Source organism: Mauremys reevesii, unplaced genomic scaffold, assembly GCF_016161935.1.
Source record: "Mauremys reevesii isolate NIE-2019 unplaced genomic scaffold, ASM1616193v1 Contig70, whole genome shotgun sequence".
Lineage (NCBI taxonomy): Eukaryota > Metazoa > Chordata > Testudines > Geoemydidae > Mauremys > Mauremys reevesii.
In genome coordinates this window covers 129404-148079 of record NW_024100885.1, presented here as the reverse complement: position 1 = coordinate 148079, position 18676 = coordinate 129404, and the positions used below count along the sequence as shown (strand labels likewise).

The following is an 18676-nucleotide window of genomic DNA, read 5'->3' as shown; positions in this document are numbered from 1 at the left end:
TATAAAGTTTTTGGGGGCATGGAAAGAGGGATTTTATGATTGGCTCTTTTATTTAGAAAATGCTTGTATCTCTTCAAGAAGGAGTCCGGTGGCACCTTAAAGACTAACAGATTTATTTGGGCATAAGCTTTCGTGGGTAAAAAACTCACTTCGTCAGAAAGCTTATGCCCAAATAAATCGTTAGTCTTTAAGGTGCCACCAGACTCCTCGTTGTTTTTGTGGATACAGACTAGCACGGCTACCCCCTGATACTTGTATCTCTTCGGTGACTTGATTTACTTAATTCTGTTTATGACAGCATGGGGAAATATTTGTTTAAAGTCTAGTCTGTACAAATGTAGGAGTTGAATATAGTCATTATTTTATCTCTCTCTCTCCTATCTCCTTTATATTTTCTCCTTTACAGAACTGAAGGATCCCAGGGCCCAGCGAACACATTCACAACAGATCAGCAGGCTGCTGCAGGAAGGGCGGAGGCCAGCTTCAATCTTGGATAGACACATTGCTGAGGAATGTGAAAATGAAACTTACTTTCTTATTTCTCCTGGGGTGCCATGGCCGCAAGAAGCCAGGTAAAAGATCTCCAAGAGGCTGTGATCTGTTCCATTTGCCTGGCTTATTTTAACGACCCGGTGATTCTCAAGTGCGGACACACCTTCTGCCGAGCCTGCATCACTCAGTACTGCCAGGAGTCCGAAACCTCCCCCCGGTATCGCTGCCCTCAGTGCAGAAAACCCTTCCGGGAAGGAGAATTCCAGCCCAACCGGGAGCTGAGGAATGTCGTTGAAATAGCCAAAAAATTCCCAGAGCCAAGTGGGGAGAGAGCATGTGAAAAACATGAGGCGCTTTTGCAACTCTTCTGTGAAGTGGATCAAACCCCGATCTGCCTGGTGTGCAGAGAGTCCCGCAGCCACAAAGACCACCCAGTGCTTCCTATCGATGAGGCTGCTCTGGATTACAAGGTAAGAATTAGTCATTTTTTCATTTGGGAGATATCCCAGCCCAGACATGCTCTAACAATCAGAACAGAGCCAGCTGAGAAATGTAAAACCAGCAACGTCATAAAACTAGCTCCAGAAAATGACACGGTAGAAAAGCAGAAGAGATTTTATATGGGAAGAAAGTTGTTTGTAAGGCCTGCTCTACATACAGTTTTTGTACAGATCTGTGCTGGAGAGGGGCGGGATTTAAAAAAAAAAAGTTATATCAGCAACGCCCCCGGGGTGTGTGGGGGGAGGGCGAGGGGGGGTCAGGAATTGGTTATGTGTAGGCGGAGGGGAGGGGAATTATTTCTCACGCCCACTTAGAAATGCCAAGGCCGGTGATATATCAAAACACGCCCTGGATGAGAATGTGGTTCTATGAGACTGCTCAGAAAAGTCGCAGCGAGCATGAGCGGAGTGTGAACACCTGTGCCCTGAGGAAGTGAAGCCTCCGTCCAGCCCGTCCTTAGCTCAGTTTCCCTGTCCGGGAGGCCTAGATTCACAGTATTTACTTAGGTGCCTAAACCCCAGTTGGAGCCTCCACTGCAATTCACAAAACTCCTGCTGAGCCCTGGAGGTGCCTAAACTCCCTCGGCATCTGTGTTTTCAGTAACTAGTTCCCTCAGCACCTGTGTTTCTGCTTCTGCCCATGCTCATTGCTGCCTCGCTCAAGGCAGCTAGGTGCCCGTCTCCCACCTAAACCCCAGGGAAGATCAGTGTTAGGCCACCTAACTCCTGTGTGGGCCTAGCCTGGTAGGTGGCCTGAGACCCCTCAGGTGAGTTCACACACAGAAAACTTCCCTCATCATTTTTAGCCCAGTGTTTGGAGCACTCACCTGGGACATGGGAGACCACAGGTTCAAGTCCCTCTTCCACCTGGTGAGGAGAAGGGATTGGAACAGGGACCTGCCACCTCTCTATGGGATGTGCTGAGGTGGGGTTCCCTCCATCTCTCCTGCTGAAGCTGTTCCACTGGGGATAAATACTTAGGCCTTGGCTACATTTGCAAGTTAGGGCACCCGGGGCTGATTTAATGCGCTCTAACTCCCGACGCGTCCACACTGGCAGGCACTTAGAGCACCTGGACTCTGCGGCTGGAGCACTCCTGGTAATCCACCTCCACGAGAAGCAGAGAGCTTGCTGTGCCCCGGCTGGGTGTCAGCGTGGACGACATGTTGGCCTCCGGAAACATCCCGTAATCCCCTGAAGCCAAGTGGCCACTCTTGTAGGGTTACCATACATCTGTATCTTCCCAGACATCTCCGGCTTTTTAGTCCTTAAATTGCCATCCAGGGAGGGAATTTTTAAATATCTAAAAATGTCTGGGAAAATACGGACGTATGGTAACCTTAGGTAACATGAGGGGAAGGGGACCCCGAGTGGCTGCAACTTGCAACTCCCAGGTTCAGGTCGTTGGCCGTAGGGGTCGGCGCCACGAAGGTTTCCTGCCAAGCCAGCCAGATGGCGATGGTCAGGAACATTTCCCGGGAACCCCACGGTCCACAGCAGCATCCCTCCTAGTCCTGCGGGCTGGGAACGGGTCGGGGGGGCTCTCTGCGCGCTGCCGGCACCTGCAAGCCCCGCTCTGCGGCTCCGGCAGCTCCCATTGGTGCTTTTCCCTTTTCTCTGGGAGCCACAGAGCTCGCGCTTGTGGCGGTCACACACTCTGCCCCCAAACGCACAGTCTCTCCCCCAACATACACACAACGCACTCCCTGTCACACTCCACTCCCCCCCCCATTTGAAAAGCACGCTGCAGCCACTTGCACTCTAGGATCGCTACCACAATGCACTGCTCTCTGTGGCGTTGCAAGAGCTGCAAATGTGGCCATGCACTGCGCTTGCAGCTGACAGTGTGAACACACGGCAGCGCTTTTCCTGCTGCTGTCTCGGAGAGCTGGTTTAACTCCCAGAGCTCTGCCCTTTGGGAGTCATTTGCAGGAGAGAGAGAGAGAGAGACCGCGAGCGTGAGAAGGACTGTACAGTCATGTGGTTAGAGCACTCGCCCATTTTATTATGTATTTGAGAGTCTTGAAAATGTAAATAAATGGGGGAAAAACCCTCCAAAAACAACCGAAACTAAACCAGTTTTTCTTTTGTTAGGAACAAATTCAGAGACATTTGGAGAGTTTGAAGAAAGAGAGAGACGAGATTCTGTCGTATAAATCGAGTGGGGAAAAAACAAGCCAGGAACTACTGGTAGGTGCCGTTCTTACTCAGAGGCAACCGTGCACTGGGACGTTATTGATACTCTGCTTAGTCTAACGGAAGAAGAACAATGAGCAACATCTTCCCTTCCATGGAAGATTATTGCTTATTTATTCTCCTTGTAAAGAAAAACTGTTCTGCTTTAATCGAGTGTAAACAGGACAATGGAGCATTAAGGAAAGAGTTTTAATAATCCAAATATTTCCATTGATAATGTGAATGTAATTTCTTTAGCTAACAATAGTTTCTCCTTTAGTCTTTCAGCTAGAGCTGGTCGAAATTTACCAACCACAAAAATGTCCTGTAGGAAAGTGGGATTTAGTAAATAAATAAAAATCAGTTTTTTGACAGGAAATTTCAGAATGAACAAAATGTTTATTTTCATTTCAAATTGAAGTTTTCATTTTGGTTTTAAAAAGCTGAAATTTTTTCAATATTTCAAATGTTTTTATCCCTTTGTTTCCCCCATTTCTTCCTTTTTGCCACTGATACAATCGCATGAATAATTTTCAAGTTTTTTCTCCTAGTTTTTCCCTTTTCTTTTTGCCAATTTTTCTAAAATGGGAGAACTTTTGAAGAGTTCCAGACAGAATGGAATAAAAGGAAACAATGGGGTGGTGGTGGAAATGGACATTATTTTATTACATTTTAGAAAAAAGGGGAAACAGAAATGTGATTTTTTTCCAATTTATTTCATGATATTTTACAAACAAATTAAAAGTTGTTCCATTTTGAACACTGAAAAATTGCAAAAAAAATTTTGAAATGTAAAAATTTTTGCAAATTCCTCCCCCAGTTTTTGGCTTTACTGTCAAAAGACAGAGCTGTTGGCATATAAGCCTGTTTGTGAACCTGAGATAGAATTTTGGGTTTGACTTGTGATACTCTGACATCCTTATTAATGTGTGTGAAGAACAAAGGACAAAGACGCGGTGTGTGGCTTCTGCCTGGCTGGCTGGGTTTGTTAGTATAATGGGAACGGATATGAACAGATAAAGTGTTAGAGAGTAGGTGGGAGTGTGTGGGAGTGTAACATATGAGGACACACAGTGGAAGGCTGCCTGGCTCCTCTCTCAAGCCAAGGTCAAGCACAACCTCACTCCTCACCCCTCCCATGGGACACAGAAGAAGTGGGATGAGGACCCCAGTTGTAAGGGGTGTGACTAGGGGCGCGAACTGCAGGTATATGTGGACCTGCTAAGAAGGAGGAAGGGGGACGCGGGGTAAAGGCTCTGCGGCATCAGAGCCAGGAAGGGGGATGCAGGATAAAGGCTCTGCTGGCGTGTGGAGCTCTGGATATGCTTGATTGGAACTAACCCCAGTAAGCGTCACATTGCCTGCACTTTGGACTTTTGGTCTCCTGCTTTCTGTCTGCGAGACAAGAACCAGGGGAGGGTTAAGGGAAACCCTCAAACAATAACCACAACAGAACAGTGCGGGCAGCCGCTATAGAAATCTGCTGCCCGGAGAAGGCTGGTCACTTAACACCTGACCAAACCCCACTGAAGTCATTGGAAAGACTCCTGTTGACTGTGGTGAGCTTTGGAACAGGCCCTAGCGATATCGCTGCTGGACATTGCCATGAAGATTATTTGGGTTCGAAATATGATGTAAGTTTCTTGCTCCTGGGGTACCAGGCACTAGAGAGCTCCAGAAAGAGCATGACTTGGTGGGCTTCTGTCCAGTTCACATGCGCACGTTTCTAAGTGCCCTGCAAACTCAGATCTGAACATGCAAATAGGGGTCTTGCCAGACACCCAATTTGTGCTCAGAATCCCTGTGTGGATTAAAATTGGAGATTTATGATGTGACCGAATGTTTGTATGCTAAACTGTGCATTCAAAACTCGTCAGAGCAATTGTTGGGGCTCTGATTTTGAAGCCAGTTTTAGAAACACGGCCCTATTCATCTAGGTGTATTTTGTGGGGAGAATCTCTTCCCCAGTTCAAGTCTAGCACTTCCGAGTTTGGGTTCTACTGTTTGCTCCCCAGAAGTAATCCTTCCCTGTCCCGTTCTGGATCCCACACCTGCTGTCCTTCCTGTTATTTGAAGGATCTGGTTTTCTAAACACCACTGATAACAGAATATCCTAATAATGCAAGATAGATTCATAGTCTAACCACCAGTTAGGGTTCTTCAGAATTCATTGGAAAATCATCTGTCTGCTGAGCACAGAGTTTGTTCTCCATAACATATCAGGAGTTAAATTCTGTGGGGTTGCAATGACATGCTCCCATGTGCATACATGAGGCTTTACAAAATGTCCCATAACTCACTCCGTGTTCCTGTCCTTGACCCATGACTTCTCTGTTTCTGTCTCATCATTTCAGAAACAGCTAAAAACTGGGAGGCAAAAGATTGTGGCTGAATTTCAGCAACTGCGCCAGTTTCTGGAGGAACAAGAGCGACTCCTGCTGGCCCAGCTGGAAGAGCTGAAGAAGGAAATTGAAAAGAGGAGGGATGAATATGTTTCTAAACTATCTGAGGAACTATCCTCTTTCAGTTCCCTGATCAGTGAGATGGAGCAGAAGTGCCAGCTGCCAGCGAGTGAATTCCTGCAGGTGAGATGGTGTTAGAAACACCCCAGAACCTTTCTCAGGGCAAGAAAGTCTCCTAACCCTTCACTTTTGCAGTGTAGGAGTGTGTGACATTCCCCTGGTGTTATCTGGACCAGTGATCTGCTAGGTCACTCCAGTCCTCGACTCTGGGAGCGAGCCATGCCCTGCTCCGCTGTGAGAACCCCCACTCCAGGGCTGTTCACGCACAGCTTCTGGCATGTAAGCTGCTCTCAGCTAAGTGAGGGAGCACTTTGGCCAGCCACTGCTTGGATTGTGCAACCGAATGACACTAGCCCAGGGGTCGGCAACCTTTCAGAAGTGCTGTGCCAAGTCTTCATTTATTCACTCTGATTTAAGGTTTCGCGTGCCAGTCACACATTTTAATGTTTTTAGAAGGTCTCTTTCTATAAGTCTATAATATATAACTAAACTATTGTTGTATGTAAAGTAAAAAAGGTTTTTAAAATGTTTAAGAAACGTCATTTAAAATTAAATTAAAATGCAGAGGCCCCTGGACCAGTGGCCAGGACCAGGCATGCGTGTGCCACTGAAAATCAGCTCACGGGCCGCCTTCGGCACTCATGCCATAGGTTGCCTACCCCTAGACTAGCCAATATCTCCTGTCCCAGACACAACCCTAGGAACGTCCATCTTGCAGTGTCCAGTTATGCTCGCTGGACATTGCAAGGTTATATGAGTTTGTCAATTTAACAAAGAAATTGGTATGTACCAGGCTTGTTATCCCAAGGGGAGTTTCTGACACGCTTCTAACCAAACGCACTGCTTCAGGTAGAATAAAGCAACAGATTTATTAACTACAAAGATAGATTTTAAGTGATTATAAGTCAAAGCACAAGAAGTCAGATTTGGTCAAATGAAACAAAAGCAAAACACATTCCAAATTGATCTTAACACTTTCAATGTCCTTACAAACTTAGATGCTTCTGCCCACAGGCTGGCTGGTTGCCCTTCAGCCAGGCTCTCCCCTTTGATCAACGTTTCAGTCGCTTGATGTGGTGTCTGTAGATGCAGGTGGTAGAGAGAGGAAGAGCCTGGCAAACGTCTCCCTTTTATCATGTTCTTTCTTCCCTCTTGGCTTTGCCCCCCAGTGTCCTAGGCCAGTGTCCTTTGTTCCTGTGAGGCTGGGCTGGGGATGTCCCATCCGTGCCCTGATGAGGTGTGAACTGCCCCTCTGCTCCTGGAGAGTTTTGCCTGGGCTTGTTTTAAGCCACGAGGACACATTCTCAGCCATATGACTATATACATAAACTTACAACCTATAACATCACTGTAACAACAATGCTCAGTGCATCATGAGCCTTCTGAAGACACCCGAGATGACAAACTTTGCACTGGATACCCCACAATCATGTTATAAGGATGAACATGGTTATGCAGGGTGTTCCCTCGAGGTACAGAGCATCACAGAGTGAAAGGTCAGAACATACAGTATTGCTAAAATATACATTATTTTTCTTTAAGGGCTTGATAAAATGCCCATTAAAGTTAATGAAAATATACTTCTGGGGTACACTGGGCATAGGATCAAGTCCTAAATGAAAAACATTCTGCATCTGAATTCTAGTTAGAGAAGGCTCCTCCAAAACTGGCAATCTCTGAATTCTGTTCTCCCTGTCTCAGAATGCCAGAACAAAGGGAAATTCAATAAAATTAGGTGACCAATTAAAAAAGTATCAGAGGGGTAGCCGTGTTAGTCTGGATCTGTAAAAGCAACAAGAATCCTGTGGCACCTTATAGACTAACAGACGTTCTGCAGCATGAGCTTTCGTGGGTGAATACCCACTTCTTCGGATGCAAGAAAAAAAGTGATCCAATGAACACTTTTTCACACATCACATAATTAGACTGTGGAACTCATTGCCACTGGATGTCGTTGAGACCAAGCATTTAGCAAAACTCAAAAAGTGAGAGAATATTTCTGTGGATATCACAACATCCAGAGTGATATTAAACCTCATGCTTCATTGCTTCAGCCAGTTGCTTAGAGAGAAGGATGAGAATGTGTGAACCAGTCTTTAATTATAGAAATAGCTAAGGTTGAGGCTAAGATTCCATTTAAAGCCTGATTTTGTCACTTTTCCTACATATCACAAAAAGGGAAAATATTGGCCTTAAAACTGATACATGGGGTCTGAGGCTGTGGTGATTTTCTGTGCCAGAACTGAAGTTAGACAGGGAAACTGTTCGTTACTTATGGTAGCCTGGACATGTAAGTAGTCGTTAGAATTCCAAAAGCCTTCTGATGATTTTATTTTTCAAAAAATGCCTCTAAATAGCAAAAAAAAAAAAAAAAAAGTTAAAAAAAAAGAAGGTGAGAATAAAAAGTAGCTTCCTGGACGTCTCTAGCTGATATCTAGGGTCAGATTCTCTGTTGCGCCCAGTATCTGCTTTGGGCAGCATTCTTCACTCCTCGGGTTTCCTGAATGGAACCTGGGGTGTAGGATGGTGATTGGCCCTGTGTTACTCTGTACCCCACACCCACTGTTCTCACCCAGCCCCACCTTCCTGTGGATGTCAAGAAGCCCACAGGATGGGCCCTCAGAGTGTTTGTGGGCGAGTGGGGAGAGAGTTTACAGCATGGGGGCATCCCTCCCTCTGGCCCCACTGGAGTCTGCAGGAGGGGATCTTCCCCACACCTGTGAGTGTTAGAAAGATCCTCATTCAGCACATCGCAAGACTGAGCCTTTGATTCCATGTGCCGGGTGTTTATCCACATGTCATTACACAGAGAGCCTGTGTGCCTCCGTATACAAACTTCCTGGGCCCAGCTCCTGCAGTCAGAGCACTTCCCCGAAAGAGCAAAGGCAACACATTGAATGTTTTTGTTTGTGTTAATAAATAACAAATAATTTCTCTCTGAACTTCCAACTGTAAAGACAAAGTGAGTCCCCTCCAGAGCAGGAGGGATCCTTAGTGTGAGAGCTGGGACTGAATTTCCTTTTCTCTCTCCCCTCTAGGACATCAAAGGCACCTTGAGCAGGTAGGTGGCTCCTTCTCACTCTCCCTTTCACTTCCCAGGGCAGGGAAGGGATTTTGGACATGAGACCTGGCTCCCCACGGCCCAGCAGTGCAGAGTGTGGGGCTGGTTCCCAATCTCCCTCCGTTACATCTAATCTCGGGGCTGTTGTCATTGTGACCAGACTCCAGAATAGAGCAGCCTGAGAAAAGAGTGAGTGACCTACAGACAGGGGTGTTATTTGTAGTGTGGCTGGTGGAATGGAGACCTCAGGGGATTGGGGATGGAGAATGGGTCCCTCATTTCTAGGTCATAGACTCCAAACCCCACCCAGGTTGGTAGGGATGGAAAGTCAGGGCCATCTGATGACTGTTCAATGAGCTGTTTGTTAATTGTTTCTAATTATGCAGTGAGCTCTAGCCGTGTGCTGGGCGTGGCAGGAGATATGATGGAAGAGACGTTCCCTGCTCTGAGGAGTTTATAACGTGCTGTTATCAGTGGTGCTATGGCAGCGCCTGGAGGCTCAAGGCAAACCCAGGGCTCAATGTGCCGGGTGCTGCACAGACACACAGACAGAGACAGTCCCTGCCCCAGGGAGGTTACAGTCTAAAGAGACACAAGAGACACAGGGCGGAGGGAGGAAGGATTAAAATCAATTGAAGGGAACATTCAATGGAGACAAAGTGCTGCACGTTGGGAGGAAAAATCAAACCTACAACTAGGAAATGGGGAATTCACGGGGGAGGCAGCAGGACTGCGGGAAAAGCTCTGGGGGTTGCAGTGGGTCACACAGTGCAGGAGGCGGCAGGGTGATGCTCTTGTGAAAAAGGCAGATGTCACTGTGGGATGCTGTCCCAGGTTGCTGTAGTCACCGCGGGTGCTGCCCCCTCCTGGCTGCTCTGGGGATTAGCTCTTCCAGGGCCAACCCCTCCCCTGGCGTCTCCCCCCGTTGTCTCTCTCTCACTCTGCAGCCTCATCTCTCCCCCCAGGAGCTGCAGCTTCCTCTGCGTGACTCAGCCCCCAGCCAGGTCACTGAATGGTTCCCCTGCTGGGGGGCAGAGTCTCGCTGGCCCCACTGCCCAGGCAATGCCGCTCCAGCCGGGGCTGGGTGGGGAGCTCGAGCCGCCCACTGCTCCAGGCTCCAGCCCAGGGACCCTGCCACATGCAGGCAACGTCTGCTCCCTCCCTGGGCTGCTCCCCCCTCCCCTCCCACAGGCCTTCGTCTCCCCCCTGCTCTCTGACGGGGGTTAGACCAGGTGACCCTGGCAGCCCCCTCTGGCCCTGTGAGTCTAACACTCCCTCCCCCAGGGCCCGGCTCCCAGCAGCCTGTTCTCTGCCTGGGTCCCTCCTGCCCTGTCGAGTGCACAGGGGGGCTGCAGACTCCTCCCTGCAGCCATTTCTGCTGCCACCTTCCTGGCTTTGCACTAGCCCAGCCCCCACCTGCTCAGCTGAGCTTCATCGTCCAGCCAGGGGTCACTGCTCTGGCCTGAACCCCCCGTGTGTGGCCTGTCTCCGCAATCTCCTCGTTCTCTGCTTCCTTCACCCTTTCCAGGGCTGATGTGGGGTGAGCACCCAGCACAGGTGTGTTAACAGGAGTGTCAGGGTCAGACACAGGAGGACGTTGTTCCCCCCTTCTCGCTACGGGGAGGCCCCAGCTGGAATCCTGTGTCCAGTTCTGGGCACCGCCCTGTGAGAAGGACGTGGAGAAATTGGGGAGAGTTCAGAGCAGAGCAACAGAAGTGACCCGAGGTTTAGACTGGACGAGCTGTGAGGAAGGTTGCAATAAATGGGTGTGTTCAGGCTAGAGAAGAGAAGACTGAGGCAGGGCCTGATAACAGTCTCCAGATCTGCCTGAGGCTGTTCTGCAGCGAGCGGTGACCAGTTGTTCTTCACGTCCCCTGAGGGCAGAACAAGGAGGAATCGGTTTAATTGGCCACAAGGGAGATTTACATCAGTGCGAGGGGGTCCCGGGGTGCAGCCTGGCCTGTGGCACTGCTGAGCCCCCCAGATCCCCAGCCTGGGCTGCCTCTCGCCCCGTGATGCTGATGTCAAGCTACAAGCCTGACAAGCCCTGCGCTGACACAGACACCTGCGGGCAGGGACCCGCCCGGCCGTGTTACATGGCTCATCCCCCAGCCATTGACGAACCAGCAATAGAAGGCGCCAGCCAGTTCCCCCCAGCTCCAGCCCTGCCCCCAGAACGGCACCGACTCCCACTGCTCCCGGCTCCCTGGGCAGTGCAGGTTCATTCAGGCGTTTGCCGTCCCACAGTGCGGGGGGGACACACACTGGCCTTGTAAGCTGAGAACCCCGGAGCTAGTGGACTGACCATCGTATGTATCCAAAGAGCTAAATAAGAACATAAATTATCTTTGAAATGGGATAGTGGGTCTCAGTCCAGGTCCTGGTACGATGGGCATCTACATCACCACAAGGATTGTCCCTAATTATCTCCCTTCAGTGGTGTATGGGATACGTCAGGGGATCCTGCTTCCCACACTCACAGTACAAGACCGAGGGGACGTTCAGTGCAGCTGAAAGGCAACTAGTGTAAAGCTGGGCGGGGAGCGGAGCGATGGAAGCTGATCTGTGGGGCTGCTGCTGGGTGCTGAGCACCCACTATTTTTGTTCCACGGGTGCTCCAGCCCCGGAGCCCCCACAGAGTCGGTGCTGACGTGTGTCAGGTCCTTAAACTTCACCCAGTTATTCCTGTGTTCAGCCCAATAACTTCTATTTGACTAAATCCTGACGTGTGTTGACTAAAGCACCTTCCAGAAAGCCAGTCAGTCCTGATTTACTGACATCAACAGACAGTAACACCTGAGGCTGCCTAGACGTGGGGGGGGGCCCCCACTGGTGTCCAAACCCTGGCCCCACCCCTGCTCCGCCTCTTCCCTGAGACCCCCACCCCCTCCTCACTCCTCTCCGCCCCCTCCCCCATCACTCACCTTTCAGGCAGGTACCCAGGCAGAGAGCAGAGCTCCCCCACCTTTTAAAAGTGATGGGGCCACGGCCCCCCTGTTCTGGTGCCCTGTCCAGAGATGGAGAATCCACCACTTCCCTGGGCAGTTTCTGCCAATGGTTGATGCACCCGCACTGCTAACAATGTCTGTCTGATTCCCATGGGCATTTCTCTGCCTTCAGCTTCCAGCCATTGGTCCTTGTTCTGCCTTTGTTTGCTAAACTGAGGAGCCCTTTAGTGCCAAGTCTGTTCTCCCCGTGACGGTGTTTGTACCCCACACTCAAGTGCCAGGGAGCTCTCAGGACAAGGCATTTTCACCAGCCCTCACATCAGATTTGTGGGTCTTCTCTGCACCAGCTCCACTTTTTCAATGTCCATTTTAAAATGGGGACCCCAGAACTGGATGCAGTTTTCCAGTATCAGTCTCGCAAGAATGAAGGGGAAACGTGTAGGATCCAAGCTGGTATTAGACCTGTTCCTGGGGCAACAGAGAATTTAACCTCCAGGGTCTGCTGAGCTACAGCCATTCACTGGAGTAAAATACATGTTAGTGTTAGGTAAAAAGCAAGTCCTACTCACCTCTCCAGCACCCGAGTTTGTGCGGAGTTGGTATAGGGCTCAGAGATCTGTCAGAGACCAGACAACAATTTGTTGATCAACGGGCTCACACCATCCTTAGCTTAAGAGCAAAGCTTCGGAGTAAGTGTGGCAAGTTTATTAGGGGTGAGCATCAATGTTTATACACAGAAGTAAACAAAGTGATTAACAGATCATAATGGTCATGCATAATCAATCAAGATTCTACAGGATAAAACAGGTTAAAATGTAAATTGGAGAAGACAAAAGAGGAGATGGCTACTTATGGCTACTTATTGGGAGGGGAAGGGTCATGAGTAGTTCGCAGGTCAAAGCTTTTGATTAAAAGTTTCAGACAGAGACATGTAGTCTGAGTTAAGTTTCAGTTCATAAAGAGTTCAGACTCAACATTAGTAAAACACAAACATGACCGAACTCCACAGCGAGTAACTCTGGGTTGTTCTTCAGATGCGGGAGGGAGAAGTTTCAGAACCCAGTGGCCTTTTCTTCTGAACTGAAATGGAGAATCTGGGAATCTTCTCAAAGAAATGCACCTCTGGAGACCATAATGAAGGAATTCACAGGTAATAACCAGTCACCTGGGGGATTTTCTCACCTATGTTACACTGATAACAGACAGAGCTGGGGAAATCTCTTCGGGACAATGATTGTGGATGGAGATCGCCAGCTAATCATTTGGAAGCTATGAATTCCCTACCCAGCTCTCAGTACAGCCCACACACACTGGGGTAGGGGGCTGCATTCGGACCCCCTGGGGGTTTCCTTTCTTAGCAGCTGTGAACATTAACCTGAGCTTGAGCTTCCTGCTGAATTCACTGTTTCTGGAGTATGTTTGTTTGGATTGTTTGGCTGCAAGGCCTCCGGTGTCACCACAGTCCCTCTCTTGCTTCAGAGCAGGGCTGGGGAACCGTTTTTCTATCACAGGCCATTGACCCACAGAAAAAATCAGTCGCTGACCACTCACCCGCAGGGGGACAAAGAGGGGGTGTGGAGGCCGTGCAGGGATTGCAGAGGCAGTGGCGCTGGAAGAATTTTTACAGTGGGGGAGCTGAAAGCCGGTGGTCCCCAAACATTTTATCTGGCACCCCCCTTACTCCTGTCTGTGCCCCCTCTCCCCAGAGCGGGGGCCAAGACTGGGCCATGGCCCCGGGAGGGGAGGGGCAGGATGGGGTAAGGGGGCTGAGGCTGGGACCACACCTGGGGGCTGGGGCAGAGTCCTGGGTGCGGGGCCAGCAAATGGGACCCCCCCGCGTTCCTAGTTCCCGCAGCTCTTCGCAGAGGTAGGTTCCCCACCCCTGCTTTAGAGATTCTCCACCTTTTACCCTCCTGAGCTGGAGAGAATGAGACCCCCAGGGCTGCCAGGAAGGATGAGCCAGATTTACTGAGTACTAATGATTGAATGCTAATCAGTGACACAGTGTCTGTGTGTTGGTCTGTCTGTGAATGATGTGTTGGTTTCAGAGGGTTTCTCTACACAGCAATTAAACACCTGTGACTGGCCCGTGTCCGCTGACTCCGGCTCAGGAGGTTCGGGGTCGGGTTGGAGCCTGGGCTCTGCGACCCTCTCCCGTCACAGGGTCCCAGAGCCCAGGCCTCTGCCCAAGCCCCAGCATCTACCCCGCAATGAAACAGCCCCATTGCCCCAGCCCTGCGAGCCCACGTCAGCTGCCATGGGCCAGCCACAGGTGTGTAATTGCTGGTAAAACATCTCTGGTCTGTCATGTCACCTTAGGTCATGTCCTTAGTTTTTAATGTTTGGGGTTATTTTATAGTGAGGTGTGTAATGGTTTGTACTGGTCTGAATTGCACTTAACCTCCTTCACTAGAACTTCATAAAGTTTGTTTTCTTTTCATTTTGCTTTTGTGTTAGAACATTAACAATGTGAATATATCGCTAAACACGACAACCTGACATTTCGTCTCTTTCACCCATTTCTTCCTCTAGACTCACTCTCGTCTAGACAGCGATTTGACAAAGGTAAATTTCTCCTATCAAAGGGGGAGTGAAAACTTTCCTATGAATTATGGAGGCTCATTGGCAGCACCATAGTTCAGGTTTCTTTTCAGTTTTGCATTTGACAGGAGCTGAGCAACATATTCCTGGTGGCTGCCCAGATCTTTCCTAAAAACAGAAAAGTCGATTCTTTTCTCTGTTTGAATTTAGAATTTGTAACTAGCGGTTGGGGTAACCAGATGTGCTGGGGTACTGGAGAGGGGGCGAGCAGTGGATCTCCGCAGAGATCTAAGAGTTTAAAAATGAGCCTTTTGGAAAGTCAGAGAGGAACATCTCACCTCATTCTCAGAACTCTTTATGCGCATAGATCACATCCCCTGGCCATATTATTAGTATTAGCAAATGCAGAAGTGGTACAGTGAAGAATGGGAAAATCCAACATACAAAAATAGACATTTCTGTTTTCTCTCTACTTTATAGGTCAAAAGAAAAAATGTTTAAAATGTCAGAAGGGGTTTGGTAGACATCACCTGTTCGCAGACAGGCCAACTCTCATGAATGAAGCGTGAGGGATGCGATTTCTCAGTAAAATTAAGCCTCGCTCATGATCTCACCATAGAGCCGCGGCTTAAAAAAAATATCCCGACATTTGAGAGCTCTAAAAACGAGGCTGAATTTTACTTAGAAATCCTGTCAGCTGCCCTGGGCGCGGCTGGGGCTCCCGCTGTCCCCACCCCAGTGCGGCTGCTCCCCTGCCAGCCTGGGAAGTGGGAGAGGGGCCCCTACAGAAGCCCCCAGGCCTAGGCAGGGTGAAGAGCCCCAGGAGGAGCAGAGGTGGGGCCGTGAGGCTTTATTATGGCCTGGGCGCTGCAGGGGGCCTGAAGTGAGCAGGGGGGTTGATGGGCTGGGGGGGGGCTGTATTGCTGGTGGGTTCTGAGCAGCGAGGGTGAGTGCTGGGAGGGTGAACTGAGGGCGGTGGGGTCGGGGTGCTGAACTGATGGGGGGTGATGATGGGGCTGGGGGACTGAATTGAGGGGGTTGGATGGGGACAGAGCTGATGGGGGCTGGGGACAGGATTAATTGCTGGGCAGGAGATGGGCAGATGTGGGGTGAGAGCTCCTGCAGCAGGAGCCAAAATCCCCTTCTCCAGGACATGCGGGAGAGTGGGCAGCACTGACTGTCACATGCGCAGCCCTGGGGAGGGGCCAGGGGAGTTCAAACATCAGGAGACTGAGCTAAAACCCACAACAGAATCCTTTAAAATGTCCTGATTGCTGGGCCCTGTGATGTGCTGGGAGCCTCCTGTGCTGCCAGGGTCTCTGGTCACGTCTGTGGGGAGAGGTGGGGGCAGGTGGGGAAAGGTTCCAGGGCCTGACTGTCAGGCCCGTTCGTGCTGCTCTGTCAGAGCAAAGGGGCCTTGATGTGCCTGGACACAGTCCCCAGAAAATAGCTCTGGTGCCAGGGTGCCCCCCCCCCCCCCCCCCGTCCGTGTGAAGTTGCCACAGGGGCTCCACAGCAACTCTGCCCCCAGCCGTTATTGTAGCCGTGGGCTGGGGCCATTCTGGGGGCCAGGGCCGGCCCTGGGGGGGTGCGGGGCGGAAGTGACGGATTCGTCTCTTCTGGGACCGACTGCGCCAGCCAATCGCACCAGCCCGCAGGGCCCCCAAAGCGCAGGGCCCGGCACGGTCGCCCCGATTCGCCCTCCCCAGTGGGCGGCTCTGCTGGGGGCACAGACAGGAGGCATCACACTCTGGCTGCTCTCTGCTTCGCAGCCCTGAGGCCCCTGGAGCGAGGGGCCAGGCAGACTGAAGGAAGGACAAAGGTGGCTTAAAACCAGCTCCCTCTGACCCCCCTCGTCTCCCCCCCAGCACAAGGATGGAATCACTGAGACTCAGACTCGGGGTCTGGGGCCTGGCTCAGCCGAGCTGATCCTTTCGCTCTGTCCCTGAACTGGCTCTGTCAGGGTGTGAATCCCCCCGGCCCATGGCTGAGATCTCAGCGCTGCTCCCCGTGCAGAGCTGGGTAAATCCGGGAGGGGGGAGGTTGCCTGGTTCACTCCCCAGCTGGGGCAGGTTCTGTCACTGACACGATCAGACCCTGCCCCAGGGCTGAGCTCTGCCCCTCACGCTCTGATTCTCTCTCTGCAGCGAACGTGACTCTGGATCCAGACACGGCCCATCCCAAACTCATCCTGTCTGCGGATCGGAGAAGTGTGAGATGGGGAGACAAATGGCAGGACCTGCCCAAGAGACCTGAGAGATTTGACCCTGCGTCCTGTGTGCTGGGCTGTGAGGGATTCACCTCCGGCCGACACTACTGGGAGGTGGAGGTGGAGGTGGGGAGCGGGGGAGTCAGTGATGTGGGGGTGGCCAGAGCGTCTGTGAGCAGGAAGGGATGGATCTGCCTTAGCCCTGAGGAAGGTTTCTGGGCTCTGCGGTGCTGGGCGGATCAGTACCGGGCTCTCACGTCCGCTGTGCAGCGCATCCGCTTCCCCCCGAGCTCAGCACCCCGCAGGATCCGGGTGTATCTGGACTATGAACAGGGGCAGGTGGCGTTTTTCGATGCTGGTACCGGGGACCCAATCGTCACTTTCCCGCCGGCCTCTTTCGCCGGGGAGAGAATCCGTCCGTTCTTCTGTGTTAGTGCTGGTGCGCGGCTCCTCTAGCCCCCACCCCCTGATCTCTATGATCTGGAGGACTCAGCCCCACCATCCACCCCAGGGCTGAAGTGGGGTGATGCTCTACCCTAAACTGATGGTGTTAAATTTGCAGATGAACTGGAGCTCAGCAGTTTCTCTCTGGAGTCTGGTCCTAAAGTTTTTTTGCTGGAGGATGGCCACCTTAAAATCTGCTATTGTGTGGTCAGGAAGGTTGAAGTGTTCTCCTACAGGTTTTTGTATATTGCCATTCCTAATGTCTGATTTGTGTCCATTTATCCTTTTCCTTAGAGACTGTCCAGTTTGGCCGATGTACATAGCAGAGGGGCATTGCTGGCATATGATGGCATATATTACATTGGTGGACGTGCAGGTGAATGAACCGGTGATGGTGTGGCTGATCTGGTTAGGTCCTGTGATGGTGTTGCTGGTGTAGATATGTGGGCAGAGTTGGCATCGAGGTTTGTTGCATGGGTTGGTTCCTGAGCTAGAGTTACTATGGTGCGGTGTGCAGTTACTGGTGAGAATATGCTTCAGGTTGGCAGGTTGTCTGTGGGCGAGGACTGGCCTGCCACCCAAGGCCTGTGAAAGTGTGGGATCATTGTCCAGGATGGGTTGTAGATCCCTGATGATGCGCTGGAGGGGTTTGAGCTGGGGACTGTATGTGATGGCCAGTGGAGTCCATCTGGACCAGACTCCAGAGAGAAACTGCTGAGCTCCAGTTCATATGCAAATTTAACACCATCAGTTTAGGACTAAACAAAGACTGTGAATGGCTTGCCAATTACAGAACCAGTTTCTCCTCCCTTGGTTTTCACACCTCAGCTGCTGGAACAGGGCCCCATCCTCCCTGATTGATCTAACCTCGTTATCTCTAGCTTGCTTCTTGCTTGCTTATATATACACACCTGCCCCTGGAAATTTCCACTGCTTGCATCCGAAGAAGTGGGTATTCACCCACGAAAGCTCATGCTGCAAAACATCTGTTAGTCTATAAGGTGCCACAGGATTCTTTGCTGCTTTCCTTAAATAATAGAATCTCAGGGTTGGAAGGGACCTCAGGAGGTATCTAGTCCAACCCCCTGCTCAAAGCAGGACCAATCCCCAGACAGATTTTTACCCTAGGTCCCTAAATGGCTCCCTCAAGGATTGAGCTCATAATGCTGGCTTTAGCAGGCCAATGCTCAAACCACTGAGCTCTCTCTCCCTGTAGTGGTCTCTGGTATTAGTAGATTATTAAATTGGGCCTCCGGTGCATAGTTTTTATGCTTCATGCCCATGACTTTGTTTTAATTACATAGCTGTTTTCAGTAGGCCACATTTTGGTGTGTTTCCAACTTAAGTTTTTAGAAAGGATGATAAAATACATGTGAACAGGGCAGGCAGGCTGGCCTTTAAGGGGCAGCCCTCCCTGTTATCTGGGGAGAGTGAGGGGGGCTGGGAGCCAGGACTCCTGGGTTCTATCCCTGGCTCTGGGAGGGGACCAACCAGATGGCCTTTCAGTCTCTGTCTGCAACACAACAGCTTTTGAAAGCCACCTCCGATCCATTCCCAAATCCCAGGAAATCTCCCTGTTGATTCTGGTGGAAATTGGAGAACGGGAAAAGCCTGGATTACACTAAGATGAAGCCCAAGGTGCACCCTGCCGGTGGTGCTGGAAGAGGAAGGTCTCTGGTGCTCTCTGCTGCTGTCAGCACAAATGACTCACTAGAGGGTTGTGTAACCTTTGTGAGGGCTGGACTGGGCGGCCCCACAGGCGCTGGGCAAGCTCTTATCCGGCC

The 18676-nt window shown here is 50.7% G+C and overlaps 1 protein-coding gene across 1 annotated transcript; it reads left to right on the top strand.

Annotated features, from left to right (window-relative positions):
* The first annotated feature begins 269 nt into the window (after positions 1–269).
* Positions 270–16966, top strand: LOC120394635 (tripartite motif-containing protein 10-like). The gene is made up of 7 exons (XM_039518883.1): positions 270–962; positions 3087–3182; positions 5522–5752; positions 8728–8750; positions 12733–12848; positions 14231–14263; positions 16387–16966. The coding sequence occupies exons 1-7, from the start codon at positions 555–557 to the stop codon at positions 16902–16904; spliced, it is 1425 nt and encodes a 474-aa protein (XP_039374817.1). The 5' UTR covers positions 270–554; the 3' UTR covers positions 16905–16966.
* The last annotated feature ends 1710 nt before the right edge of the window (positions 16967–18676 follow it).

What these genes read in the sequence shown, in the direction of transcription:
- LOC120394635 (XM_039518883.1), top strand. Translation starts at nt 555, where the DNA reads ATGGCCGCAAGAAGCCAGGTAAAAGATCTCCAAGAGGCTGTGATCTGT. An exon ending in AGGCTGCTCTGGATTACAAG is followed by an intron (nt 963 to 3,086) that starts GTAAGAATTAGT and finishes TTCTTTTGTTAG; the next exon opens with GAACAAATTCAGAGACATTT. An exon ending in ATCAAAGGCACCTTGAGCAG is followed by an intron (nt 8,751 to 12,732) that starts GTAGGTGGCTCC and finishes GTTGTTCTTCAG; the next exon opens with ATGCGGGAGGGAGAAGTTTC.